Genomic DNA, 27,933 nt, shown 5'->3' on the forward strand with positions numbered 1-27,933 from the left:
GCTGCAGCATTAGGTCACAAGGTAAATAAATGAATAGGTCCACCAACAGGAGGAAAAACTGGAAACTGGTTTTAAAATTAGAAAACTTACAATTTAATGTTTAGTCTGCTGATGCCAGTATAACCTTGATGTAATATTTATATTTTTAATAATGTTTTACTAAACACTGGTTGGATAGAATTTTTATAAAGTCTTTTTCAGATCTGGAACAAAATATCTGCTCTTCTTTATAGACTGTGGAAATATTGAATGGGAAAGTTCCTTCCTCTTGGGCTTGTTTACACAACCACAAGTCTGAGAACGTTGATCAAGGCAGGTGTCAGCGTAGCAGCCCTGCAGAAAGAGATGGCCTGGAGAGCTGAGCCCCATCATACGCCTGGGCTGCAATTGGAGCTCTCTTTTGCCAGAAGTAATGCAAATCTGCTATTGTTTACAGTGGGGGGGGGGCAATATTTTTGGTTCAGCAGGCCAGACGCTTATCTCCCCCCACCCCCAGGGGCCAACTGAACTCCCTTGTCATCAGCTGATGAGCAGACAGCTCAGTCCTACTCTCTGCAGGAGTCAGAGCAGGAATTGACCCCCTGCTCAGCCTTACTGTGTTGAAATCACATGCCAATAAAGAATTGGACCCTACCCCTGTCTATCAGCTGATGAAAAGCTGGGTGTAGTTTTGGAAGAATCAGTCGCCCATGGGCTGGAGATTCCTCCCACTGTTTTGCATGGCGACTCTGCTGTTTTCAGGGCAGCAGAAGTGATGTTCTGGACTGGGTTGGTTTTTCAGCTTGGGATAACTCAAGCATATGGATATTTTTACTCAGATGTAAATCCCCACCAAGTCCAGAATCATATAAAACAAAAGCAGGAGTTGCGATTAATTCTCGGGTTCCTGGGTGTCTTTTTGGTCAAGCCTTCATGTGACGCAGTAGACCCAGGGCTCGCCCACATGTCCACTTGTCCCAGCACTTCCCCCAGGGAAACCTGCTCTTTAGTGTTGAATGGGAGCAAACGTCCACCTGCGGAAAACCCAACAAACGTTTGCTCCCATTCAGCAGTAAAGAGCAAGTTTCCCTGGCGGAAGTGTGGCTGAGCCCACCGGCTGCCTATCAGCAACCTCTTTCACAGGAAGGTCCCACAGATGTCTTCACTAGTGAAAAAGGACAGCATGGCATCAATAGCAATCCTGCAGCCCTGCCCAAACACACGCAATCTTAGAAAGGTTTGGGAATGTAAGTTAACCTAAAACCAATGGATCCAAATTACAAAAAATAAAAAGAGATTCTCATTAAGCATTAGGAAGAACTTTCTCAAAAGGTGGTAGACTCTTTCTAAACAGTGGTTGGGAGGCCATCTGCCGGGGTGCTTTAGCTGTTACTCCTGCACTGCAGGGGGCTGGACTAGAGGACCCTTGGGATCCCGTCCAACTCTGTGATTCTATGGTTCTATGAAAACCAGAAAAGTGACCACTAACAGAATTTTTATTGTTTAAGGAAACCTCCCTTGGAAAATGTAATGTCAGTTCTGCTTACATGACATGACTTGCCATCCAATAATTTACTACTGTTGGCCTTATGATTTTTTAAAAAAATTCACAATAAAGAAGGATTAATGCTAGAGGCAGTAATGGAAGAGACATATGTCCAAAAATAAATCAAGATTGCAATTCAGAACAAGAGCAATGGAGAGGAAATAGCTTTATGGCCAAGAACAAATCTAGTTGGAAATGCTCAGAGAATTAAAAAGACCTGTTTTGTGAGTCTCTGACATGGTAACTGACAAAATGCATGTGGCATCTGTAAATAAAATCCAGAGAGGATCATTTCTAGTAAACATTGCTGTTTTTATTAGACGCTTGAACAGTAGAGGACCCTCCCCCCATGACAATGTGCACATAAATTAATATATTTGCTAGGAGAAAGAGCAACTTTTTTGAACTTGGTGCTTCCTTCCTTGAAGGAAGAAACCAGAACTCTCTTTTTCTTTTAGAAAAAACTCCCACCTGTCACTGAACTCAACACAACATGTTCCTCAACACCCACCTAGGCTTGAATAGTCCATGGCAGCCTGGTTTGGACACTGGAACGTTAGTGTGACTGTCAGGATATGCAACACTCAACAGTGGATAGGATTAGCAACATAAACTTCCCTTCGGTTGCCACCTTTGCCCTTTACGCACTTATATAAGTTTTCTTGGGGGGGGGGGACTTACAATGTTCAACATTATGCAGATTACAATACATTCCACCTGCCAGGTGCTTACACCTTTGAAATGCACTGTGAATTCCCAGGTTGCAGCCTATTCCAACAACCTACCCAATGCCTCCAACAGCCATGGCGTCCGCTTAATCCCATTAGGCCAACCTTTGATGGAACCACTAGGTTGGCGATGGAGGCACAGCCTTAGGCACCACCAGGAAATGGGAAAATGTTTCCAACTGAAGGTGGAGATGCTGCTTTGCTTTTGAGGTGGGCAGACCCTGGCAGAATTGCCTTGCGCTCGAGGGATGCAGTTGGGAAGGATGATGGAGGGAGACGGAATAATCCCTTTCATTAGGAAAATTGACAAAACTTCCTACATCAGGCAAATGGGGCTAAAAATGTCATCTGAAACCAAGAAGCAGCAACATTTTTTGTAGGAATTTCTGCAATGTGTTCTGTGGTGCAGTGTGGCTGCAGTGCAGTCTGTGTGACACAACATTTTGCCAAGGCCTTGGAGACTGGCTTGGAAGTGGTTACTGGCATTGTTCCCTAATGCACAATTCTATCACAGACATATTTTTTTTTAAGTCACTGAAAACTGGTACTGTTATTTTATAAAGACAATACATTTTGATGTGAAAACACCTGGCGAGACTTGTCTTGTACACCTTCGGTTGTTAGCCAGCCAAACAGCTGGGGATAATTTTGTCCTCAGGTGCACGACAGACAGCTGTCCCGTTCCACTGCGCCTGCCACGTGGCTGTGCTCTAGGAACTGCTGGTTGAGCCCTGCACTGAAGATGCATTCTGCGCTGCGCCGCTTGGCCATGAGGCTGCCAGGTCTGAAGGAGGCTGATGGTGGGCGTGAGCCTGTTCCTGCTGCAGCTGTGCCCTAGTCACGAGGAGGAAGGGTTGTCCATTGTTGCCAGGAGGTGAGAGATCTGGGCCCTCTGAGCACGAGTGATGTGTTGGGTCATGTGAATGATGCAGTCCATGGCAACTTCGGGGTTTGCTTGAACTAAGCTGCAAAGGGGGGTGTTATGAGGGAGAAGGAAGGGGGTCATTTAAGAATGCAGGCTGCTGAACCAGGCCCATGGGAGGCCACCCAGCCCAGCATCCTGCTCTCACAGCGGCTGGCCAGATGCCCATTAAGGAAAACCCACAAGCGGGACCCAAGCACAAGAGTGCTCCCCCCTCCCCTCGTGGTTTCTAGCCACTGGCATTCAGAAGCCCCATGCTGCACTTTCAACTTGCAATGGCGATTGCAATGTGAATCAGGTACCAAGCACTGGACGGTCCTCCCTCCAGATCCCTGCTATGCAACTCTTTCCAACCCAGAAATAGCCCAGATGCACCCCTGCAGCAAACAAGCTGAGCTTCCTCAAGCAGCTCCCCTGCTGTCTCACTTTACACTCACTTTCGGATGTGCTTGAGGGCATAATCCCTCTTCAGGTACTTGATGTTCTCCTGGATGGCAGACTTGGCCCCGTCTTCCTCTTGCAGGTGCTTCTCAAGCCATTCCACCACCACTTGGTTGTTGTCCCAGAGGTAGCCCTAGAGGAGGAGGAGTGGAAACTCAGACTGGCTTTGAAGAGAGGTCAGAGTGGGGTATGGGTCCTTCACGCAGTATGCACCCCTCACCCTCACTTCCAACCAAGCAGGCCTTGAAGGTTGCCAAACCCATTTAACCAGAGGTGAGAATGGGATGAAATGCACAGGCTTTAAGCCCCCTTCTCTCTGTAAACTTGCCTTCCACTCTGAAAACGCCACAATTTTACCCATGCTTTGTATTATTAAGGCGTCTTATATCTACAGGTAGATTGCACACAGGGGGTTGGCTGCAAGGACTCCATGTACACATACAAACAGTGTACAGTGGTGCCCCGCAAGACGAATGCCTCGCAAGACGGAAAACCCGCTAGACGAAAGGGTTTTCCGTTTTTGAGCTGCTTCGCAAGACGATTTCCCCTATGGGCTTGCTTTGCAAGACGAAAACGTCTTGCGAGTGTTCCGATTTTTTTTCGCTTCCCTCCCTTTTTCTAAGCCGCTAAGCCGCTAATAGCCTTTTAGCCGCTAAGCCTTTAATAAACCACTAATAGTGCTAATCCGCTAAGCCGCTAATAGGGTTGCTTCACAAGACGAAAAAACCGCTAGACGGAGAGACTCGCGGAACGGATTAATTTCGTCTTGCGAGGCACCACTGTATCTCCAAACCCTTGGAGGCGCTGCGCGGCCAGCAGCTGAGGTGGGAAGAGGGAGAACACCCAGCCCCCCCCTCCGAGTATGCTGGCTTGGGCTGGAGTCCAGCCTCTGTGGAGGGAACAGAGGCCACCCCATCCTTGCAACAGAGCCAAGCCAAGCACCTTCACGGCCCCCTCCGTTTCCAGGAACCATCGTCGCAGCATGGACTGGATGTGGCTGTTGCTTAACTCGCTGTGAGCCTCTAGGATCTCTGCCTTCACGACTTCCTCCAGCAGGAGGCGCCGCAAACGCCAATAGAAGAACGCCCGGGCATTTTTCCACTGGAGAATGTCCTAAAAGGGAGCAAATAAGGTCGTTGCTAGTTAAATTTTTTTATGGGAATATTAATAAATTATTGCACTGGCCGGAAGAAGCTTATCAGGATATTCACATTATCCAGTGTTGTAGACATACTTAACCCCCTTAGGCAGCCTGAATGATGCTCTCCGTCAACTCTGCTGTGACAAGACAGGAGGCCTTAGCAAGTCTGGGGCCAACCATGAGAGTGGGAGGCAAACACATCTGGGGGCAGCAGGTTGGGCAAGTATGGCTCAGAAGCTGGGCAGGTTCATGAGCCCACAAGCGTATGGTTATATTTTCATTCCACGCTTTCTCTAAGACACTCTGCCCAGCAGACAAAGACCCTTCCCTGCATTTTATCTTCATGACAACCCTGTGAGAGAGGTTAGCGTGAGATGGAGCACAAGGGAGATGTAGCAAGCATTAGAGTGGAACAAGGATTCCAGCCCTTGTTTTTCCAACTTGAATGAAATGAAAAACAGTTCCTACACCTTCTCAGGCATGAGGGATGATCAGACTCCAGAGGCTGGAAGAACAGAGAATTTGGGAGTGAGAAGAAAAAACCCATGGCTTAACTGTAACGACTCCTTTCTCCTGCATCCTCCCTGGCGTGTCGTGGAGGTCAGCAAACTGCACTGCCACCTGGTGGAAGATGGGGAGGAGGTAATCCTCGCGGGCCTTCAGCTGCTTCTCCAGCTCCTTGTGCTCCTCTGCAGAGAGCCTCAGGGAGCCTGTTAATCCCAGAATACAAGAAGTCTTTGTAGGAGAAGACAAAATCTGTAGACACCAGAAAAAGCGGCTGATCCGTGGCAGGGAGGAAAGTGCCAGGGAGGAAGAAGTCTGTGCAGGGAAGGACTAGAGAGTTCAGTGGTCAGGGCGTCTGCCTTGCAAGCAGAAGGTCCCAGGCGCCATCTCCCCTGGGGTGTCCGGAGGAGTCTTGGAAAGGACTCCCTGCCTGAAACCCCAAAGAACTGGTGTGGATAATGCTGAGCTCGAGAGACCGCTAGTCGGACTCTGCAGAAAGCAGCTTCCTCTCTTCTGACTTCCAGGTTCACCAGAGGAGCCTTTGCCAACCTGGTGCCCTCCAGATGTTTGGGACGGCATCTTCCTTCAAGCCCATCCAGCAGGGCCATGGTTCTGTCATCCTGCAGCTGTGCTGGATGGGGCCGATGGAGGGCGCCAGGGTGGCGCAGTCTGCTCTAGCAAAACATGCCCAAAAGAGCACATCAAGAATGTTTGCTCTCCCCCACCTCCCCACCCTGGATCAAATACGGCCTTTGAAAATGGGTAGAAACCTTATTCCAAGGCCAAGCTTTAAGGGGAAGGTGGGGGGGTAGGGAGGCAGGAAACAGCCCCACATCCCTTCTCTCTTTTCTTACCCAGCTGCTCAGCAATCCTAGCATAGGTGGCATCAATCCTCCTCATGGTCTTCAGCAGCTCCTTCCTCCGGAATTTGATTTCCACGGTGCCTTCAGCTTCTAAGATGCCCCCCCTGGAAAGCAAAGCCATCTTGCAGAAACAGAGACCAGAGGCTTACAGGAGCTGCCCAAATTAGGGCTCTTGCACTCTTTCCAGCCAGACATCCTTGCGGCTTTTAAGTACACGCTGGTGGAGATGTTCAGCCAGGCTCCATGGACGTGATCACTTTGGATCAGAGACTGGGCCCTTTGGGGAGGCTCCAGATGTTAAGACCATAAGAACCCAAGAAGAGTCTGCTGGTTCATCCAGTCCAGCATGCTGTTCTCACAGGGGCCAACCATAAGCCCAATACGGGAAACCCGCAAGCAGGATCTGAGCACAAGAGCAGCCCTCCCCTCTTGCAGTTTCCAGCAGCTGGCATTCAGAAGCATGGCTGCCTCACACAGCACATGATTAGACTATGGAACTCCCTGCCACAGGAGGCAATGATGGCCACCAACTTGGATTGCTTTAAAAGAGGCTGGACAAATTCACAGAGGAGAGGACTGTCAGTGGCTACTCACCACAATGGCTATTATTTGCCTCCATGGCTGGAAGAAGCTTCTGAATGCCAGTTTCTTGAAGCCCTCCTGGGGGAGAGGGCTCTTTCACTCGGGTGCTTGGGGCCTCTGGCTGGCCCCTGTGAGAACAGGATGCTGGCCTGGATGGGCCCTTGGCCTGACCCAGCAGCAGGGCTCTTCTGACGTTTTGACGACCAGACTGTCTAACGGGAGAGCGCCTCCCTCAGCACCCACCTGCTCTCTTTGTCTGCATACAGCTCCATGTGAAGAGGATTGATAGTTGGATCAATCACCACCCAGGAGCCCCCGCGGAGCTCGGCATGGGGGGGGATGTAGACGAGGGCCGGCTGCTTGAATTGCCGAAGGCTGTCCACAATATATGCCCCGAACTTCAGCACCTGATCATACATGTCTGCAAGGAGGGCAGGAGTCAAGGCCAGCTCCGGGGCCGAGGGAGCAAGTAACATCACTGGGTGATTTTTTAAAATTAAACTTATTTGCCACTCTTTTAAGCAAAGTAACTTGAAACGATCAACAACAATAATTAAAGAACATTTACATTAAAACCAGCATAAAACAAGGCAGAGAAATCTAAAACACGTGGCTATTTTAAAAGGAAGGATTAAAAGATCCCACCCACTAAACGAGGCCATGGGTGATTAACAGCCAAAGGCTTGGCAGAAAAGAAATATTTCTGCCTGGTGCCTAAAGGTATATAATGAAGGTGCCAAGGAAGCCTCTCTGGGAAGAGCATTTCACAAGCGGGGGGACACCACTGAAAAGGCCCCGTTCTCAGGTTGCTGCCTTCCTGTCCTCCTATGGTCAGCTCATACAAGGAGAGGTGCGTAAGTTACCTTTCATCCCACCAGAGAATCCTCTCCAGTTGGCAAAAATCAAAAGTGGAAGGCGTTCACGGTCAAAGTCTCTGATAGCCTGGCCTGTTTTAAAGGCTGAATCCGGAAACCAAACCTGTCCAGCTTGCTGGATTATCTAGGAAGGAGGGAACAGAAGAGGTTGTGTGTGTGGGGGGGGACCCTTCAAAACCAAAAACTTAGTAAAAAGGAAAGCAGGTAAAAATTTCAGATCCTGGTGACAGCAGCCAGGAGGTTGAGGGGCCAGGGGCTAATGGGGGGGGGGGTTTTACCAAAAGTTTGTTGTTTTGCCATTTTCAAACGACCATTCGGGCCAAAGCTCCCCCCCCCCCCGACACAGTGCCCATGTTTCAAGGGTTGTGTCACAGCAGAAGAGGAGCCATGTGGTCTGCGGACTTTTTACACAAGGCATGTAGAGGTCACCAAAACAACAAGGCTGCTTGAGAAGAACCATACAGGTTCATGGAAAAGATAAAATCAGCAGTGGGACAGGAATGCAAATGACTCTAGTGCTCCCAACCTTCGCTTCTGATTCTGGGTTTGCTGGATCAGCTGGCACCGCCAACTCCACTGTTCGGGTCTCCACTGCGATCACACCCACCGGGATCCCTCCCAGCCTGCAAAGAATCCGAAGGAGGGAAAAGAGCTTCATGTGGACTCCATGCAAAACAAATGAAAAACTGTTTAAAGACTCCAAGAGCATTTCAATGATCATAAGGACTAGGAATCCTATTTATGCAAAAGGCAGAAAGCAGAGATTTTCATTCTGACGAATTCTGCACCAGGCATTAAATGGCCTGGGTGCCGTGACAAGGGCAGGAGTGTAGCCCACCCCAGTAACTGATCAGGCAGCCATTGGGGGGGCACCTTTAGGAATGTGCCAGCCCCCTCCTCTCTCCAACTGCCTCTAGTAAGAGGGAAGATTCGGCCAATACCTGGCTCTGCCAACCACCACCGTCTGGGCCCAGGGCTGCATTATCTCCATGAAAGAGCCGTGGTCAAAGAAGCCGCTTTGCCAGGATCCCTTCACAGCTGCACAATAAAGGAAGGGGGGGGGGAGAGACACTGAGAAAAGTCTGACTGTGACCTTCCAAAGCCACAACCTTTTCATATATGCTGCATTCATTATATGCAAAGCTGGGGAAATGTCGTAGCAGCAGGGAACGAGGGACAAGACCCCTGGTAAATGCAGTCCCAGGCTCAAAGAGCCTCGACTGCCACAGTGAGCTGCAGTTAGTGCAGCAGAATGCTGCAGCCTGATAGCTGACAGGCTCATCCACTTACAACACCTTATGCTCCGAGATCTGCACCAGCCATTGATTCGCTGCCAGGTGTTACTATTAGTACTATTAGTACATAGAGCCCTTAACAACTTGGGACCAGTGTAACCTGTGAGGAGAAGGCAGGCAACAGCTGTCTGGCAGATTGCTTATGCAGCTCGCCTCCATTTTCAGATTTTTTTTTCCTTTTTAAAAAACTTTCACAGTGGAGTTTATGATCTTTTGCTTTCCCTTGCATTTTTACTCCACATATTTGATCCACATCTTATAATTATGCAATTCACAATGCTTTTGGGTTTATACTGTATTTTGGGCTGTCAGATCCTGAGAGCCCAGGGCCCAATCCTGAGACCTTGGGGCAGCCTCTGGCGATATCATTGGGGGCTGGAGCCCAGTGGTGCCCTTAGGCATGACACATTAAGCATTAACCATAGTCGCCAAGAGCATGTCGTCCAAATAAAAAACATGAAGTCTACAAATGAACAAATACGTCACTGGATGGAAATTCCTCCCCACACCGTGTGTTCATGCAGCTTTTTGCTTGTCCTGCCATTTCCCCCTGGGAAGAACCTCAGTCTTTACAGCTGAAACAGAGCAAATATCAGTGGGGTTTTCCATGGACTGACATTTGCTCTGACTCAGTCGCGAAGGGAAGGTTTGCCTGGGGTAAGCAGCAGGTCAAATGGAAAACCACTCAGACCTGTTTTTTTTAGGCAGGGGACAAGCAGAACCATTGATGAGCCTTGAGCCTTGGAGATGGAGGTTAATTGGGAGGGGGGAAGGGGGCAGATCTTCCAGGGAGTCTATGCAATAACCTGCAACCAGCTCCTGCCAGACTGAAGCTCGTAAGCTTCAAGCATAGCCTATTATTATTAGTAATGACAACAACAACAATGGGCAACCTCCCTCTGTCACTTGGAAAGGGCCACACAAACCTAGAGACTTCAGGTCAGCTCTGGAAGTCTGGCAAACAAATTGTAGATTTGCCTTGATGACACTGACCAGGAGGAAATGTCAATGAAGAAAATTCCAGGTCAGAAACAATTCCCCTGCTATTACATTGCAACCCCTCCCCTTTCAGTTCCATACCTCCCAAAGCATTGCAGAATTCTTGCAGCTGCCTGTACTTACTGGGATGAGGTCTCCCTGCCAGCATCCACCGGGGATCATAAGGGGCTTTGGAAGGGACAAAGTCAATTTCTCTGTCAATGGGGTCACTTGTGGTGGTGATAGGCAAAGGGCTACGATTGTCCTACAAGAAGAAACTTCTCTTAAACGAGCTTTAAACAAAACGAGAGCCCTGAGAAGATGATCAAGAAAGGAAGAAATTAGGGCTGCTTAGCTCTGAGAATGTGAACAGCATCTTATATAATCAAAGCCTCATAAAATTGTCGGAAGGGACCCTCTTTCTCCCTCAAAGGGGATGGCAAAGGGGGCCTTGGGGAGGGGGCAGGCCATCTGTGCCCACGGAGAGGGTGGTCAGCAATATCCCATGGCCCCAGTGAATGCCCTTCCTGGAATCATAGGGTCGCATCCTCAACCCATCAATTAAACCTACATAAATCTGCCCTCCGGTTTATGAGAGAAGCAGGACAGAGAATTCTAAGATGGTGGCCATCAACCACAGTCATACCTCGGAAGTCGAACGGAATCCGTTCCGGAAGTCCATTCAACTTCCAAAACGTTCGGAAATCAAACCTGCAGCCAACCGGAACCCGCGGAACCCACCTCAGACATTCGGGTTCCAAAGAATGTTCGCAAACCAGAATCCTCATTTCCGGGTTTGTGGCATTCAGGAGCCAAAATGTTTGACTCACAAGGTGTTTGATTTCTGAGGTATGACTGTACTGGATTTTTTTTTATTTATTGGTAATTCCCTTAAAAAAAAATTAAATCATTATTTTTTTATTTTACGTCTGCTGCCCAGTTAAGATAGGGGGAAACTTTTTCAGTCAGTTAAGATACTTTATTGTAAGAATTTATTTATGGATAGGTTTTGTTTTCACAAGGAAGAAAACAAGAACATGACAATAAATAAATAAATAAATGAATGAATGAATGAATGAATGAATGAAACAAACATTGCACCCCTGGTGTTTATCACCCCTATTAGGATAAATGATAATTATGAGGCGGGATGACTAGAGAGGAATTGTGAGGATTGTCAAAGCTCTGTTGCCCTCAACCTACCTTTGGCATAAATGTAAGCCACTGCAGAATAGTGTAGACGCCTTCAAAATCATCTGGAACTGTTACGTGGGAAACGCCATTATTGTGCATGATCTGCACCCCTCCAAGCTGGTTGTTTGAAGTGTAGACTTCACGGCCCAAGACCTGGTCCAAAAACACAACCCCAATCCAAGAAGAACGTAAGAAGAACCCTACCGGATCAGGCCAATGGCGACCCATTTGCCCCAGCCTCCTGCTCTCACGGCGGCCAGCCAGATAGCAGGACTTCCTCCAGGGGAAGCAGCAGGACAACGGGGAGTGTGGAGAGAGGGAGAGAAGGACTTTTCTCTCTTCACTTTCCCCAGGCCAGGCATATTTCTGTAAACTTCCATTGTGTCGCCTCTCACTCGCCATCTCTCTAAACTAAAAGGTCCCAAATGCTGCAACACGTGTAGGACTGTGATGCAAATCACTTAGGGAGATGCAGTGACTTTCTTTTTACATCCCCAAAATATTTCATGGGCAGAGAGAGAAATTGTTCCGTCCTTTCCCACACCGCAGCTGCATGCAGCTGAGATGGTCTGGGAGCGGGTGGCTCCTTGGCCGAGAGGCAGACGTGGCAAAAGGAGAGCCATCCAGCTGAGAAGATTAAGAGAGCTCCAGGGAGCTCTTTAGTGCTGCATGAGAACAAGCAAAAGGAAATGGAGTGCCAAGAAGGATCTGCGCAATGGAAGATGGAGGAAGCTTAGGGAACGCCGCCTGCTCGCTACCTTATTCAGAGCTCCAGCTCCGGTCAGAATGATGTGGGAATTCTCCACCTGGATCACCCGCTGGCCCAGCCTCACAAGGTAAGCCCCGATTCCGATGGCACGGCAGGTCACCTGCAGGAGACAGAAAGAGCCCAGGGCTGCTTTGAGTCCCAGTCTGGGGGAAAGCAGGATATACATACATACATACATACATACATACATACATACATACCATGCTGATGGTGACAATTTCATCATAGGCAAGAGAAGACTCCCCAGCGATGGTGCCCGACGCTCTTAAGTTCTCCACACCAAAGCCTTCTTCTTTGCCAATGATATCGGTGATGATGTACCTGCAGGAGGCCAGGGCGGCTGAAAGATGGAGCCAGGCAGGGCAGGACACCAAGAGTTCCTCCTCCCAGGAACAAGGGAAGCTGCCTGACAGTGAGGCAAAGCACTGGTCCATCTAGCCTGGCACTTGGCTGCCTTTCCATGACTAGAAGAGGCTCTCTGGGATTGTAGACACGGTTGTTGTTTCCCCCTGTCTCACCTGGAAATACCCTTGGGGTTGAACACGGGACCTTCTGCAGGCAAGCCAAGACAGGGGGACACCATTGACTCACCTCGATTCGCCGGCTTCCTCCACGTGCTCACAGTGAACAGAGTTTGTGGAGCTGATCCTGGTGTACTCCTGCGGGGTCAGGTACAGATACTTGAAGCCCTTTGGGAAAAGATGGTGGAGCAACATCAGTTGGGGAAACTGGGGGCACCACTTTGAAATCAGTGCGACAGATGAGCCGGAGCACAAACCAGGTGAAAAATGAGGCCACTGTGCTAGATGCCCTTACAGAAAGCAAAGCACCAGTTGTGAGCAGATAACTATTTGCCCCGTAATGCTTTGGCAGACCTCCCTGAAAACTTGCAAAGGGGGGCGGGCTTTTGAAATGGACTGAAGTGCCAAGAAGTTCTTGCACCCCACGCCACTTCAGCACAACCTTAGACTTGAAACTGGCAGGGTTTTTATTTGAAATCATGAGATTTTAAATTATGTATTAGGAAGGAAATTTATTAAGGAATAAGCTTTTCTTTTTTTTTTGCAGACTCGAACCCACAGTGTCAGCTGAACATCCAATGAAGTGGATGCCATGATAAATCTGTTAGGCTTTAAGGTGCCTTTCTTGCAAGAGACTAACATGGTTGCCCCTCTGGAAGTCTCATGGATTAAGGGCATGATCCTGGGGAGGCTGTTGCAGTGCCTGAGGCAGAGCATATTGAGGCTCAAAGCGATCAATGGCCTTCTCCTCTTCTTCTTCCTCCTCCTCCATGCATTTGTCCAACCTACTTTAAAGTCATCCAGGTGGGGGGCCCTCATGATCTCCTATGCAAAAGAATTCCATCCTTTAACTATGTGCTGCATTAAAATGGACTGGCTTCCTGTGGGTCCTAGCTTCCACTTCCAATGGCTGCTTTCTGCAAGGTGGAGATGGGATTGCAGCCCAGAGGAGAGGCTGCTGTCGCTTGAGGAGGAGACCCTCCCACACACTCAGGGAAGCTCCAGGAGACAAGTGGATCTCATTGAGAACTGTACCTAGCCACAACCCCCCCCCCAACAAAATGTCTCGGGATTCTACCCTAGTGAAACTCTCTTTTTTGGGGGGAGGGGGGATCTGCCAGGAAGCCACATACCTTGTATGGCTCTGCAGGGTCCACCCAGCCCACCTGGAACTTGTGCTTGATCTCATCGGCAAACCCAATGCGGGCCCCACTGTTGGCCGCAATGTAGATCCTGGGGATGCCTTCGCTGCGCGCCAACTCTGAAGCGCGCAGGAAGAGGAGGTCTTCCTCTGGCCCAAACGACCCGATCTTGTAGGTGATGTCATTGCTAATGACCACAATGTCACGGCCTTGGGGGTACTCAGGGGTCTTCATCTTCATCTTGAAGGCCACCATCCCAATCTGGAAGGATATTGAGGAAGAAGGAGAGGTGAAGAAATTACCATCTGTATGTTCTGGAGGTTTTGTCCACAAAGGTGACACTGATTGCTTTCAAAGAATAGCAAGTGTTATGGTTATGGTTTAGTGAACAGCAAAAGCCAATGAGGTCATTTGTCTGAGAGCATTATCCAGCTTCCCCATCTCTCCTCAGTGGGCCTCCTATATATAGCCCTTGAGGGTTTAGCAACAGCCCCCCCTCAGCAGCGAAAATACTGGATCTAGAGAGCCAAGAGCCAGCTTCTCTGCCTGCGCCTTTGCCATAAGAACATATTAAGCTGGATAAGGCCAAAGCAGCCCTTCCATCTAGTCCAGCCTCCCGTTCTCACAGGGGCCAACCAGACAGCCCAAAGGGAAACCCTGCCAGCCGGACCTGAGCGCCAGAGCTCTCTTCCCTCCTGTGGCTTCCAGCAACTGGGATGCAGAAGCACTGCTGCCTCCGACCCTGGAGGCAGATAACAGCCCTTGTGGCTAGTCGGCCTTGATAGCCCCCTCCCCCAGGAATTTACCCAGTGCCATCATCTCTGCCTCTGGTGGGAGTTTGTTCCATAGCTTCTCTCATGCTGCCTCTCACTCGCATTTTCTCTATACCTTTCCTCACACGGGAATTGCTCCAACTCCTTGATCATATTGGTTGTCCTTTTCTAACTCTACAATGTTCTCTTTGAGGGGAAGTGATCAGAACTGCGCACAACGTTCCAAATGCTCTTGCACCACCTATTGTTGTAGTGGTAACAGGGTGAGACCAGGGTTCAAATCTCCACTCAGGGGGGTGACCTTGGGCCCGTCTCTGCCTCTCAACCCAACCTACCTCATAGGACTGTTGTGGGGATAAAATGAGGGAAAGAACCAGGTTTGTCACCTTGAGCTCCTTGGAGGAAAAGGTGGCATATAAAAGAAATCAATCAATCCAATGGCATTATGATGTTGGCAGTTTTCAGTTCCTTTCCTAGCGGGGGATTTGCCTTTCCCATGGCCCTACCTCATTTCCTCCAGGCAGCCTGTTCATCTGTACCAGCTGCCCCTGAGAATCCAGCACTAATTCTGTGTAGGTCAGGACATCTGCAGGGTCTGCTTCCGTGGAGCCCCACAATTTGAACAGAGCCTAAAGAGGAACCAGCATGAGAGTCGTTTTTGAAAACAAGGAGCCATGAGAAAAACAACAGAGTGCCACTCTTTCTTACTCCAGAAGATCCAGTGTGTCAAGGATCCCTGGCCCAGCTTCTGCAGTGGGGTGAGAATCCAGTGGCTTTCCAGCTTTGACTCGCCTTCCCAGCCAGAAGGACCAAGGAAGAGGGGAGAAGCCGTCTGGAAGCCTGGAGGCGACGGACTCCCCACTGCTGCTCTAAGGGCTGCAGTTAGACCAAAGCAGCGCTGCCTCCCTCCCCCCCCCCCCCGCCATGTACTCCCACAGTTGTGTCTCACTATCAGTTCTGGAGAAACAGGGACTAGAGGGTTTTAAAAAATAAGTAATGTAAACCTCAAACACCTTTCTGACCAGAGCTAACTGTGGGATGGGGGCTGTGTGTGCAGCAGTGTGCACAATCCCTCTTCTGCTTTGTGAAGCCTCTGGGCTGAACTGGACCTGCTCTTCCCACTCACAAAGCATTTCCCTGATCCAACAGAAGGAGATGTGGGGGCCTCGTCCTCAGCTCACCTGCCGGAACATCTCGAGGAAGTCGTACACGTAGGTGGTGCCAAGCGACTGGGCCTGAAAGCGCTTGGATTGAAGCAGGTCTTTGGTGACGTACGGAGTGTTGATGAGCATTCCGTGCAGAGGCCCTTGCTTGTCTCCATAGGAGTGGAACATGATCTAGTCCAGGAGGCAAAGCACAGCGTCAGGCCGCCGCCTCCTCACTCTTCCCCGCAGACTTCTACACTTGTGAAATCAAAGCTGTTCCAAACCTGGCAACAGAGTTTGTGAGGGGCAGAACTTGGCCACATTCGCTCCATGCATTTAAAGCGCTTGGTGTCACTTGAAACACCCCTGGCTGCCAGGAGATCCCCCATTCTCTCCACGGAGCCACAATTTCCCAGAGTGCTCTGGGAAGAGGGATTGTTAAACCACTCTGCAAATGGTAGCTCTTTGAGGGGAACAGGAGTCTCCTAACAACCCACAGTTCCCAGAATTCTTTGGGGGAAGCCATGTCTGTTTATCATAGCACTTTAAAGGTCTGCTGCGGAGGTGGCCCTTGTGTTCTGATTTCTGAAATTCCCATTTTTTAACTAACCTACAACTCAAACAGGAAACAGCTGGGGGATAGAAAAGGGAGCACTGACCATGTACCTATTCACTTCCCTCCCCAAAGTTACCGTATTTTTCGCTCTATAACATGCACCTGACCATAACACGCACGTAGTTTTTAGAGGAGGAAAGCAAGAAAAAAATATTCTAAACAAAACAGTGGATGTATGATTTTTGTGGTTCATGCTGTGGCCACAGACGTGATCTGACGGTGAGTTTGGGGAAGCCCAATGCAAAAATCCTGAGGATCCATGTGGATCCATGCTTTGTAACCACGTTTTTGCGCCATTGCAGCCCCATGAAACAGTGGGTGCGTGTGTGTTTTTTGGTGCAGGCTGTAGCCATGGATATGCTATGTGATCTGATGGTGACCTTGGGGTGACCCAGTGCAAAAATCCTGAGGATCCGTGTGGATCCGTGCTTTGTAACCACGTTTTAAGTGGGGAGGGAAGGAAAAGCATTCAAGGGACAAGGAACACGTGTGGGGTGTGTGGAGAAGGATGTGGCTAATGATGCAGAAGAGGGGTTAAAGGGGAGAAGGAACACGCGTGGGGTGTGTGGAGAAGGATGCTGCTGATAATGCAGAAGAGGGGTTTAAGGGGAGAAGGAACACGCGTGGGGTGTGTAGAGAAGGATGTGGCTAATGATGCAGGAGAGGGATTTAAGGGGAGAAGGAACACGCGTGGGGTGTGTGGAGAAGGATGTGGCTAATGATGCAGGCGAGCGGTTAAAGGGGAGAAGGAACACGCGTGGGGTGGGTGGAGAAGGATGTGGCTAATGATGCAGGAGAGGGATTTAAGGGGAGAAGGAACACGCGTGGGGTGTGTGGAGAAGGATGTGGCTAATGATGCAGGCGAGGGATTTAAGGGGAGAAGGAACACGCGTGGGGTGTGTGGAGAAGGATGTGGCTAATGATGCAGGAGAGGGATTTAAGGGGAGAAGGAACACGCGTGGAGTGGGTGGAGAAGGATGTGGCTAATGATGCAGGAGACGGATTTAAGGGGAGAAGGAACACGCGTGGGGTGTGTGGAGAAGGATGTGGCTAATGATGCAGGCGAGGGATTTAAGGGGAGAAGGAACATGCGTGGGGTGTGTGGAGAAGGATGTGGCTAATGATGCAGGAGAGGGATTTAAGGGGAGAAGGAACACGCGTGGAGTGGGTGGAGAAGGATGTGGCTAATGATGCAGGCGAGGGATTTAAGGGGAGAAGGAACACGCGTGGGGTGTGTGGAGAAGGATGTGGCTAATGATGCAGGAGAGGGATTTAAGGGGAGAAGGAACACGCGTGGAGTGGGTGGAGAAGGATGTGGCTAATGATGCAGGAGACGGATTTAAGGGGAGAAGGAACACGCGTGGGGTGTGTGGAGAAGGATGTGGCTAATGATGCAGGCGAGGGATTTAAGGGGAGAAGGAACATGCGTGGGGTGTGTGGAGAAGGATGTGGCTAATGATGCAGGCGAGGGATTTAAGGGGAGAAGGAACACGCGTGGGGTGGGTGGAGAAGGATGTGGCTAATGATGCAGGAGAGGGATTTAAGGGGAGAAGGAACACGCGTGGGGTGTGTGGAGAAGGATGTGGCTAATGATGCAGGCGAGGGTAAAAGGGGAGAAGGAACACGCGTGGGGTGTGTGGAGAAGGATGCGGCTAATGATGCAGGCGAGGGATTTAAGGGGAGAAGGAACACGCGTGGGGTGTGTGGAGAAGGATGTGGCTAATGATGCAGGAGACGGATTTAAGGGGAGAAGGAACACGCGTGGGGTGTGTGGAGAAGGAGCTTTTTGGGAAGCTGAGAGGGGAGGGAAAGAGTACTGTTGCTTTAAAGGAGCCAACCGGACAGCAGCCACTTACAGCAGTGTAAGCAGCTCCTTTCCTCTCCCACTTTGCTCCTTCTCTCCCTCTTTGCTGCTTTACGCAGCTAATGGCGAATCCCCTCCAACCCAAGTCCTGCTCAGCGGATCAGCTGAGACGCTGGGAGAATCGTAATTTCCCCCTCTCCCTCATCCCATGCCCTCCTGTCCCCAGCAGCCTTTTAAAAAACTTTTTTACTGGTTTTCACTGCGCTCGTGGCTCAGAGCCCTCCTGTGCCCTGCCGTCCCTCTGCAGCCTCATTGCTCCGTTTAGGGAGCGTTGCTAGCTGAGGCTGCAGCAGCTGTTCCGGCTCCCTATGGCTCCCGTCTGTCCCTCCTCGCGTGTAAGCGGCTGCTGCCCGCTTTGCTGCCATGGCTCTCCTTCCCTCCCTCCCTCCTCGGCTCCTCCCCCTCCTCCTGGCTGTAAAGCAAGCAAAGCTAGAGCCGTGCAAAGCCCTGCAAGTGGCTCCCGCTTTGCTTGACTGACGGCAGCCATGGATCCAGTCGAGTGCATTCGCTCTGTAACACGCACAGGCATTTCCCCTTACTTTCTAGGAGCAAAAAAGTGCGTGTTTTGGAGCGAAAATTATGGCACTTTACTTAACAAGGCAACATTTCCTTCAGGCAAAGAAAAGGCTGTGAAATGCCGAGAGGCGCTTAGAGTAGGAGGAGACAGAAGACGGGGCTGGCAAGGATAGCAAGAGAGCAGCGGCTCCTCTGTCCTCTCACATTCCGTTCCAACATTTGCAAGCGCAAATTCTTTGGGGGCTGCAGGAGACATCACCGAAGGCAGCCAGTGTCTATACAGCCCAGTCAGAGCACCTGTGGCCATTCAGGTGGTGCTGGGCAATGACTCCCACTCTCCCTGACTATTGGTTGCCCAAGGCAGCTGGGAGTTGAGTCCAACAACCTCTGGAGAGCCACCAATGTCCTCCATCCCTGGCCTCCTCTGAAGAGCAGCAGTTCTCCAGGGGTTCAGTCAGGGGACTGAACCAGGAGCCCTTGGCATGCAAAGCAGCTGCTCTGCCACTCAGCTAACAGAGCAACGGAGGGAGATATCCCACTTTATACTATGTGGTCATGACTGGTGCAGAGAACAAAAATGCAAGAACAAAGGAGTAGCGTACACAAACATTCCATCATCTCCGGCACGTGCAAGAAACCTACATTTCCTGTGCTGGGGTCGTTGACCTCCTTGTAGAGGCTGATATCCAGGTAGTAGCCCGACTCGTCTGTGAGAAAGAGGCGGATGGGGATGGCCTGGGCAGTTGGCGTCAGGCGGATGTTGATCTTCACTTCGGCTTGCAGGACCCGGAGTTTCCACAGACGGCTCCCGTAGCGCATCACCATGGAGCGCACTGATTCCTCAATCTGGGGGTGCCACCAACATAATCAGACTGATAACATTATTTTAAGAATGTTAAGAATGCAGGGAGAGCCTGCTGGATCCTGCTCTCACAGGGGCCAGCCAGATGCCCCAATGGGAAAGGAGCAAGCGGGATCCAAGCACCAGAGCAGCACTCTCCCCTCCTGCAGTTTCCAGCCACGGTCATTCAGAAGCATTGCAGGTTAGAAAATACAGTGGGACTTCGGTTCCCAAATGCCTCCATTGTCGTACATTTCAATTCTTGAACACCGAAGACCCAGAATTGAACGCTTCCGTTTTTGAACATTTTTCAGAACCCAAGCGTACGACGCGACTTCCGCTGAGTGCAAGAAGCTCTTGCAACCAATGGGAAGCCACGCCTCGGTTTTCAAATGTTTTGGAAGCTGAATGAGCTTCCAGAATGGATTTTCTTCAAGAACCGAGGTACCACGGTACTTTAAGTAATAACACACAAACACAAAGGTGTGTCGGAAGACTGCTGCTGGTGGTGGGCTTCCTGGAAGAGGCGTCTGGTTGGCTCCTGTGAGCAGCAGGGCGCTGGATGAGATGAGCCCCCTTTGGTCTGCCTCATCTGCAAGAGCCCTTCTCAGGTGTTTACCAGAAAGGGAAGCAAGCAAGGCTCAGACCTTGGAGGGGTCCATGACGACGGTGGGGACGAAGTTGAGGAAGATGTGGTTGCAGTCGGTGCGGACACTCGTGTTGCTGAAGGCCACTTCCAGCTCATCCATGGCCTCCAGGAGCAGCCGCTCACCCTCGTTCTGCAAGTATTCAAACGAGGCTTCCTGTCCCAGAGAGAAGGCAGAGGAAGCGCCACATCAGAGAGAGAAAGGAAAGACCCTCAAAGCAGAAAAGAAGAGGCTTCACAGTGCTATAAGGAGCCGGGCGGGAGCCTGGTTAAAATGCCTGCTTTCGGGCTGAGCTGACCTCAGCAGACGCTTCGCTCCTGGCCCCCCTTCCACTTCTTGCACACACACACACCCCGACAGCTTCCCTTGGCTCAGCCCTGAGGCTTACCTTGGTAATCAGGTCCGAGTGTCTGACAATGGCACGGACAAAAAACCTGTAGTCTGTGACTTCAGCGCCTTCCTCCACCTTGGCAGCACCCAGGTAAAGGTGCATCTTGTGGTTGGCGCAAGGCACTGCTGTCAGGTCAAAGTTGCGCATGCGGTTCAGCTCCAGCTGGAAGGCCAACGCCGGCTCCAAGTGGCGGTAGATGCGGTCTTCGGCAAACTGCCAGGAAAGTGGAACAAGCAGCTGTTGGTCTTGGCAGTGCGTAAGCTAAGCCAACTTCCACGTACAAAACCACCTGGGCCAACTCACCTTATCTCGTGCCCGGAATGTGAAGAACTTGGGAAATTCCCTCTGCAACAGAAAGCAAAAGTCATAAACAAGGAGAAGGAGAAGCCCCCTCCCTCCACTACAGAGAACTGGGCTCCTTCGGGAAGAAAAGTGGGATACAAGAACAACCAATAGCAACATTCCTTTAGTGCCTTGTCTTCTTTTTAAAGAAAATAACCCACCAGTCCTAAAAACCCCAAAATGAAATTCCATCACTTTCACTGACCTGCTGTGTTATCAAAAATGTGATTCTTCGGAGCCCACATTCAACAAGGATGTTGTTCTGTATGGAGAACAGACCAAGAAGAGAACAGAGGCAAAGGTGTGAGTGAGCCTAGGAGAAACGTCCCACAGACATGACACCCTCCAAGGGCAAAAGAGTTGATCTTTCAGGGAACAGCAACACAAACCATGGGCTCAGACAGCATCAATGTAGGCATGGCTTTGCCTTGAGCAGGAGCCAGCGTTGGCCTTGAGGATCTGCAGCTGGTGATGTAGTCGGGTTCATCATTCAATGTGCACCCTAGAGTCCAAAAACCAGCTCAACAAATGTATTTTTTTGCGGGGAACAAATGGGATGTGTGCAGCTGCGCCCCCACCTCCCTGCACAAACATGGCAAGAGTTCGCAGCCCAAAAATGGAAAGCAAGCTGCTAAAAACAAGGGGGCTAGCTGCCTAATGCATGCCTGTCGGGACACAACGCATATAATCATAGAATCATAGAGTTGGAAGAGACCACAAGGGCCATCGAGTCCAACCCCCTGCCAAGCAGGAAACACCATCAGAGCACTCCTGACATATGGTTGTCAAGCCTCTGCTTAAAGACCTCCAAAGTAGGAGACTCCACCACACTCCTTGGCAGCAAATTCCACTGTCGAACAGCTCTTACTGTCAGGAAGTTCTTCCTAATGTTTAGGTGGAATCTTCTTTCTTGTAGTTTGGATCCATTGCTCCGTGTCCGCTTCTCTGGAGCAGCAGAAAACAACCTTTCTCCTTCCTCTATGTGACATCCTTTTATATATTTGAACATGGCTATCATATCACCCCTTAACCTCCTCTTCTCCAGGCTAAACATGCCCAGCTCCCTTAGCCGTTCCTCATAAGGCATCGTTTCCAGGCCTTTGACCATTTTGGTTGCCCTCCTCTGGACACGTTCCAGTTTGTCAGTGTCCTTCTTGAACTGTGGTGCCCAGAACTGGACACAGTACTCCAGGTGAGGTCTGACCAGAGCAGAATACAGTGGCACTATTACTTCCCTTGATCTAGATGCTATACTCCTATTGATGCAGCCCAGAATTGCATTGGCTTTTTTAGCTGCCGCGTCACACTGTTGGCTCATGTCAAGTTTGTGGTCAACCAAGACTCCTAGATCCTTTTCACATGTACTGCTCTCAAGCCAGGTGTCCCCCATCTTGTATTTGTGCCTCTCATTTTTTTTGCCCAAGTGCAATACTTTACATTTCTCCCTGTTAAAATTCATCTTGCTTGTTTTTGCCCAGTTCTCTAATCTGTCAAGGTCGTTTTGAAGTGTGATCCTGTCCTCTGGGGTGTTAGCCACCCCTCCCAGTTTGGTGTCATCTGCAGATTTGATCAGGATGCCCTTGAGTCCATCATCCAAGTCATTGATAAAGATGTTGAATAAGACCGGGCCCAAGACGGAACCCTGTGGCACCCCACTAGTTACTCTTCTCCAGGATGAAGAGGACCAATTGATGAGCACCCTTTGGGTTCGGTCAGTCAGCCAGTTACAAATCCACTGAGTGGTAGCATAGTCAAGACCGCATTTTACCAGCTTCTTTACAAGAATATCATGGGGCACCTTGTCAAATGCCTTGCTGAAATCAAGGTAGGCTACATCCACTGCGTTCCCTTCATCTACCAGGCTTGTAATTCTGTCAAAAAACGAGATCAGACATGACTTATTTTTCAGAAATCCATGCTGACTATTGGTGATCACAGCATTCCTTTCTAGGTGCTCACAGACTGTTTGCTTAATGATCTGCTCCAGAATCTTCCCTGGTATTGATGTCAGACTGACTGGGCGGTAATTATTTGGGTCCTCTCTTTCCCCCTTTTTGAAAATAGGGACAACATTTGCCCTCCTCCAGTCTGCCGGGACTTCGCCTGTTCTCCAGGAATTCTCAAAGATGACTGCCAGTGGTTCTGAGATCACATCTGCCAGTTCTTTTAATACTCTTGGATGCAGTTCATCTGGCCCTGGAGACTTGAATACATCTAAACTAGCCAAGTATTCTTGTACTATCTCCTTAGTTATTCTGGGCTCTATTTCCTCTGCTAAATCATTTGCTCCAAATTCTTCAGGTTGGGCATTGTTTTCTTTATCGGAGAAGACTGAGGCAAAGAAGGCATTGAGGAGTTCAGCCCTTTCTGTGTCCCCTGTTTGCATTTCACCATCTTCTCCTCTGAGTGACCCCACTGTTTCTTTCTTCTTCCTTTTGCTACAAACATACCCATAAAAGCCTTTTTTGTTGCTTTTAACCTCTCTAGCAAGCCTGAGTTCATTCTGTGCTTTAGTTTTTCTGACTTTGTGTCTACACGTGCTGGCTATTTGTTTGAATTCCTCTTTGGTGGTTTCCCCCCTTTTCCATTTTTTGTACAGATCCTTTTTTAATCTTAACTCGGTTAAAAGTTCTTTAGATAGCCACCCTGGCTTCTTTAGGCCCCTTCCATGTTTCCGTCTCATTGGTATTGCCTGACGTTGTGCTTTTACTATCTCCCTCTTAACAAACTCCCAGCCATCATGAACTCCCTTTCCTTTTAGTATTACTGTCCATGGGATCTCACCCAGCACTTCCCTAAGTTTTGTGAAGTCGGCTTTCTTAAAGTCAAGAACTTGAGTCCTAGTATGCTTGGCTGCTCCTTTCCTCTGTATAGTAAACTTCAGAAGAGCATGATCACTCGCGCCTAATGATCCTTCCACTTCTACCCCACTAACCAGGTCATCAACATTGGTTAGGACCAGATCTAAAATGGCTGTTCCTCTTGTTGCTTCTCCCACTTTCTGGACAATGAAGTTGTCTGCAAGGCCAGTGAGGAATCTGTTTGACCTTATGCTCTTGGCTGAGTTTGACATCCAACAAATATCCGGGTAATTGAAGTCCCCCATTACTACTATCTCCCTTCTTTTTGCATGCTTGGCCATCTGTTCCAGGAAGGCATCATCTATGTCCTCCGTTTGGCTTGGGGATCTATAGTAAACTCCCACAATGAGGTCACTGTTATTCTTCTCTCCCTTAATTTTGACCCAAATGCTCTCACTTTGGCTTTGAGGTTCTAAATCTTGGATCTCTTCACAGGTATACACATCCCTGACATATAACGCCACTCCTCCTCCTTTCTTGTCTGGTCTGTTTCTCTGAAATAGATTGTATCCCCCCATTATTACATTCCAATTGTGGGACTTATCCCACCAGGTTTCAGTGATGCCTATTATGTCATATTTAGTTTGCTGTACCAAGAGATCAAGCTAATCTTGTTTATTTCCCATGCTTTGCGCATTAGTGTACAGACATTGAAGTCCATTAATCATTCCCCCATGTCTCTTATTTAAGGATTTTTTCCTCCCACCACTAGGTCTGCGTGCTGTTTGCTCCATTTGGTCTATGACATTTGGATGATCATCTTCATCAATTGATAGACTCCTACCTTCAGGAGCACTGTCTCCCTCCCCCACATTAGTCAGTTTAAAGCCCTCCTGATGAGGTTTCTGAGATTTTTGGCAAAAACATTTCTCCCAACCGTTGTGAGGTGCAGCCCATCACTTGCCAGAAGTCCATTTTCAAGAAACTGCAGTCCGTGATCTAAGAATCCAAACTGTTCCTGTTTACACCATTTGCGAAGCCAGCTGTTCACTTCCACTATTTTTCCCTCTCTCCCTGGGCCACGTCGTTCAACTGGGAGGACAGATGAGATGACAATTTATGCATTTAATTGCTTCAATTTCCTGCCCAGAGCCTCATAGTCTCTTTTGATCTTCTGGAGGGTATTGCTTGCAGTGTCATTGGTTCCCACATGAACCAAGAGGAAGGGGTATTTGTCAGTGGGTTTTATGATTCCTTGCAATTGTTCAGTTACATCTTGGATCTTAGCCCCGGGGAGACAGCACACTTCCCGAGACATCTTGTCAGGCCCACAGATCACTGCTTCTGTTCCCCTCAGTAGGGAATCCCCTATCACCAATACACGCCTCCTCTTAGGTTTGGTCGGGGTTCTTCCGTGAGCTGTCCGTTCCAAGGTCGCCTGCACATTCCCTGAGGACTGACTTTGCTGCTCGTCTTCATATATCTCCTTCTTCGCCTGAATGAAGAACCTGACACACACACTCTGTTTGTTAAGGGGGCTGGGAGCTGCTAGGAACCCCCTCACAGCAGCTTTAACAAACTACATTTCCCAGGATTCTTTGGAGGAAGTCACGTGACTCAAATGTGTTTCCAATGAAGCCCAAGACCCATTCTGTTTTTCCTGCCAGTCCCCAGAGTGAAGTGGAAGGCACAAAACCTTGGACTGAGCGAAGGCTCTGAAGACGGGCACCAGCTCCTCATCTTCATGGTGCTCTGCCCACCGAATTGCAACATTCAGGATATGGATGGGCTCCTCTCGGAGGTTCTGGAAACGGCAAAGCCACACGGTCAGTTACAGTGACAACCATAGTAACTGTCTGGGAGACGCAGGGTGTACTGGCCTCAAAGTTGCTGGGGCTTAGGAAGTGGTGGGAGGTGTCTGCCAGGGAAACAGGCAAGCTGCTTTGGTCTTGGATTAGGATAAAGCAGCTGGAAGTTAGCTCTGCTTTCCCCAGAAATGTCTGTGCAGGCTGAACAAATGCCATGGTGCCATGGCTTGGAGCCTTCCTAAAAGTAAGTGCTTTAGTGCCTCCCAGGTTCCCTCCCATCTGGGCTGCAAGAGTAAGTGGGAGGGTGGCAAAGGGGTGAAGCCCCACAGAGGCTCTCCCACCACATTTGTTGCCCAACTGCAACACAACAGCCCTGCAGTGCTGCCCATGGGTATTACTCTCCTGTAGCCAGTGGCGTAGCGTGGGGGGTGCAGGGGGGGCCGGCCGCACCGGGCGCAACATCTGGGGGTTAGGGTTAGGGGGCGCAAACCCACGGGTTAGGGGGCGCAAATTACTTGCCTTGCCCCGGGTGCTGACAACCCACGCTACGCCACTGCCTGTAGCAGACCCTTTCTTCACAGGAGGATGGTGGCAGCAACCACTGGAGAGTAAGATCCATTGGCAGCACTGCAGGACTGTTGTGTTGCAGTTGGACAAGGAACAGGGTGGCAGAGGCTGTCTTAGGCATTCTGCCTTCCCCACTTATTGGCGCTCCAGCGTGGAGTGTTGGACTAGGACCTGGGTTCAAATCCCCACTTGGGCATGAAGCTGACTGGCAGTCACTGCCTCTCAGCCTAACCTACCTCACAGGGCTGTTGTGGGGATTAAATGAGGAAGGGAGAAACCTTGTATGCCACCTTGAACTCCTTGGAGGCCCACAAGTCGCTCACCTTGCTGTCTTCTTCATCGTACAGCGTGGCCCTCACCTCAGTGAACAAGGGGCTCTCGGAAGGGTTGGGGTCGGCAAAACAGGAAATGACCTCATCAAAGTTTCTGGCACAAAAGAGAAAACAGGGAGCAGAAGAATCAAAGCAGGAATGAGAGAGCCTAAAGGCTGATGTGAAGAATAAGGACTGACTGGCTGTTTTTTCAGTGGCCGCTTGGCTATCTAAACCTGGAAGTCCTTACAAGGGCTGTTGCTTGACTTATGGTATAAAAATGTCTGGCAAGTGACAGTCATTGAGAAAATAACTCAGAGCATAAAAGGAATGGGGGCAGAATCAGACAAACTGTATGCAACATGGTGGGTATACAAATAGACCTGGTCTTAAACAGAAACCCTCCAAAGCGTCTTTGAAGATACAGTTCTCTTGAACAGAATGGCTAGGGCTACATTCTTTCCTGGGAATGACTGGTGGTTAATAAAGACTTTTGTGCTGTCCCCAGGATGCTACACACAGGATAATTTGGAAGAGACCTACAATTCACAGAGCGGTTTAGCAATCAATCCTTCTTCAAAGGGAGTTCTGGGAATTGTAGCTGGGAAGGGATCAGGGGCCTCCCAACAGCTCTCAGCACCCTGAAGAAACAGCAGCTCCCAGAATACTTTGGGAGACATCATAACTATTCAAAGCGGCATCGTAAGCACGTCATAGGTACGGTGTGAATGTGGTCTAGCTGTTTGGTGACATTCAGAAGGCATGGGTCACAACACATTCCTCCCAAAACATGGCTGTTCAGCTACCTGGTGAAGTCTCCAAATCTGTCAAAAGCCACCATGGCCCCCATCCGCTGGCAAAGAGGAGAAAAGCCGCTGTCCATGAAGAGTTCAGTGCTGTGTCGGGCTAAGTCAGGGTTCGAGATGCTTATGGGCACAGACATCCTACACGCAAAGGAAGGGAAGAATCAGGCACAGCAGAGCCCCAGAGTCACGGAGACAGGGCTCTTGGATGACTCAGGGGGTTACGGCTATTCTAGTAAAAGAAACAGGAGTGCTGCAGCAGCACCACGGATCCCCCAGGGCAGCCCTCACTCCTGCCGCCTTGGAGATTTCACAGCTCATGATGATGATCCCACAACTCCCAGCATGGATAGAAGGCTGACCCAGGACAGGTCACAGGAGGTGGCTGCGCACAGCTCCTCTCAGCCCTTGAAAGTCCTTGCTCCCAGTGTGGCCCTGAGGCCACAAATGCTGGCTTCTTAGTTCCACCTGGAGATTTTCATACTCACTTCTAAGCTTCATAGCAGGGACCAAAAACACGTAAAAAAATAACCATAACCCCATGATCCCGGAAGAAAGACCCCTTTCACATGCTTACCAAAAAGCAAATTAGTTAGCAAGCCGAGAATGAATGAAAGAACCAGGGAAAGGTAGGCAAGGAGTCGTACACCACGCACTTGCAGCCAGGTTATTCTTTTTACATTGCCACTCATGCTGCACAGTGTAAAGAACCAGACACTCTACCTGCTCAGGGCGGGGCTGCTGCCTCTGAAAGAAGACACACAAAGCTTCCTTACACCTCATGCCCAGCCACTGAGCCACCTGCTCCAATCAGCAGCGGCTATCCAAGGTCTCAGGTGGAGAGGCCAGGGACTGAACCTGGGACCTTCCGGGAGCTCTGCCCCCATGCCCACACCTCCTTTCCAGCCTGCCCTTGTCCAGTTTCCTTCTGCACCAAAGGTCCTCCCATGCACACACACGTTGAAGAGCCCCCAAAGCCCCAGGGAGCCAGTGCAAGACCGCCGGTCTCTGGCTCTTGGCTAAGCCCA

At 49.8% G+C, this 27,933-nt stretch overlaps 2 protein-coding genes across 16 annotated transcripts in view; one reads left to right on the forward strand and one right to left on the reverse strand.

Moving 5' to 3' along the window:
- Nucleotides 1–13,436, forward strand: part of FOXN4 (forkhead box N4) — a 52,326-nt gene extending 38,890 nt beyond the window's left edge. Inside the window, exon 8 of the mRNA XM_083470958.1 lies at nt 12,886–13,436. Within this exon, the coding sequence (XP_083327084.1) occupies nt 12,886–12,920 (35 nt within the window). The 3' untranslated portion in view covers nt 12,921–13,436. The remainder of the gene's footprint in view (nt 1–12,885) is intronic.
- Nucleotides 1,817–27,933, reverse strand: part of ACACB (acetyl-CoA carboxylase beta) — a 71,985-nt gene continuing 45,868 nt past the window's right edge. For 3 of the 15 annotated variants that reach the window (XM_083470895.1, XM_083470896.1, XM_083470899.1), the window contains 26 exons: nt 27,629–27,652; nt 26,909–27,046; nt 26,115–26,217; nt 25,113–25,220; nt 20,821–20,877; nt 20,577–20,618; nt 20,271–20,486; nt 19,883–20,038; nt 19,037–19,240; nt 15,435–15,590; nt 14,760–14,882; nt 13,472–13,741; nt 12,409–12,506; nt 12,018–12,138; nt 11,807–11,917; nt 11,058–11,201; nt 9,999–10,119; nt 8,523–8,619; nt 8,108–8,204; nt 7,570–7,705; nt 6,950–7,127; nt 6,116–6,228; nt 5,313–5,467; nt 4,559–4,729; nt 3,613–3,749; nt 1,817–3,218 (listed from right to left, as the gene is read on the reverse strand). In XM_083470895.1, the coding sequence (XP_083327021.1) occupies nt 3,092–3,218; nt 3,613–3,749; nt 4,559–4,729; nt 5,313–5,467; nt 6,116–6,228; nt 6,950–7,127; nt 7,570–7,705; nt 8,108–8,204; nt 8,523–8,619; nt 9,999–10,119; nt 11,058–11,201; nt 11,807–11,917; nt 12,018–12,138; nt 12,409–12,506; nt 13,472–13,741; nt 14,760–14,882; nt 15,435–15,590; nt 19,037–19,240; nt 19,883–20,038; nt 20,271–20,486; nt 20,577–20,618; nt 20,821–20,877; nt 25,113–25,220; nt 26,115–26,217; nt 26,909–27,046; nt 27,629–27,652 (3,403 nt within the window). In that variant the 3' untranslated portion in view covers nt 1,817–3,091. Of the gene's footprint in view, nt 3,219–3,612; nt 3,750–4,558; nt 4,730–5,312; nt 5,468–6,115; nt 6,229–6,949; nt 7,128–7,569; nt 7,706–8,107; nt 8,205–8,522; nt 8,620–9,998; nt 10,168–11,057; nt 11,202–11,806; nt 11,918–12,017; nt 12,139–12,408; nt 12,507–13,471; nt 13,742–14,759; nt 14,883–15,434; nt 15,591–19,036; nt 19,241–19,854; nt 20,039–20,270; nt 20,487–20,576; nt 20,619–20,820; nt 20,878–25,112; nt 25,221–26,114; nt 26,218–26,908; nt 27,047–27,628; nt 27,653–27,933 lie in introns of those variants that run through there. The other 12 variants (XR_014518403.1, XR_014518407.1, XR_014518409.1 and 9 more) reach the window with 8 other exon arrangements.

The sequence above is a fragment of the Podarcis liolepis genome (assembly GCF_965112155.1).
Source record: "Podarcis liolepis genome assembly, chromosome: 13".
In the NCBI taxonomy this organism is placed as follows: domain Eukaryota; kingdom Metazoa; phylum Chordata; class Lepidosauria; order Squamata; family Lacertidae; genus Podarcis; species Podarcis liolepis.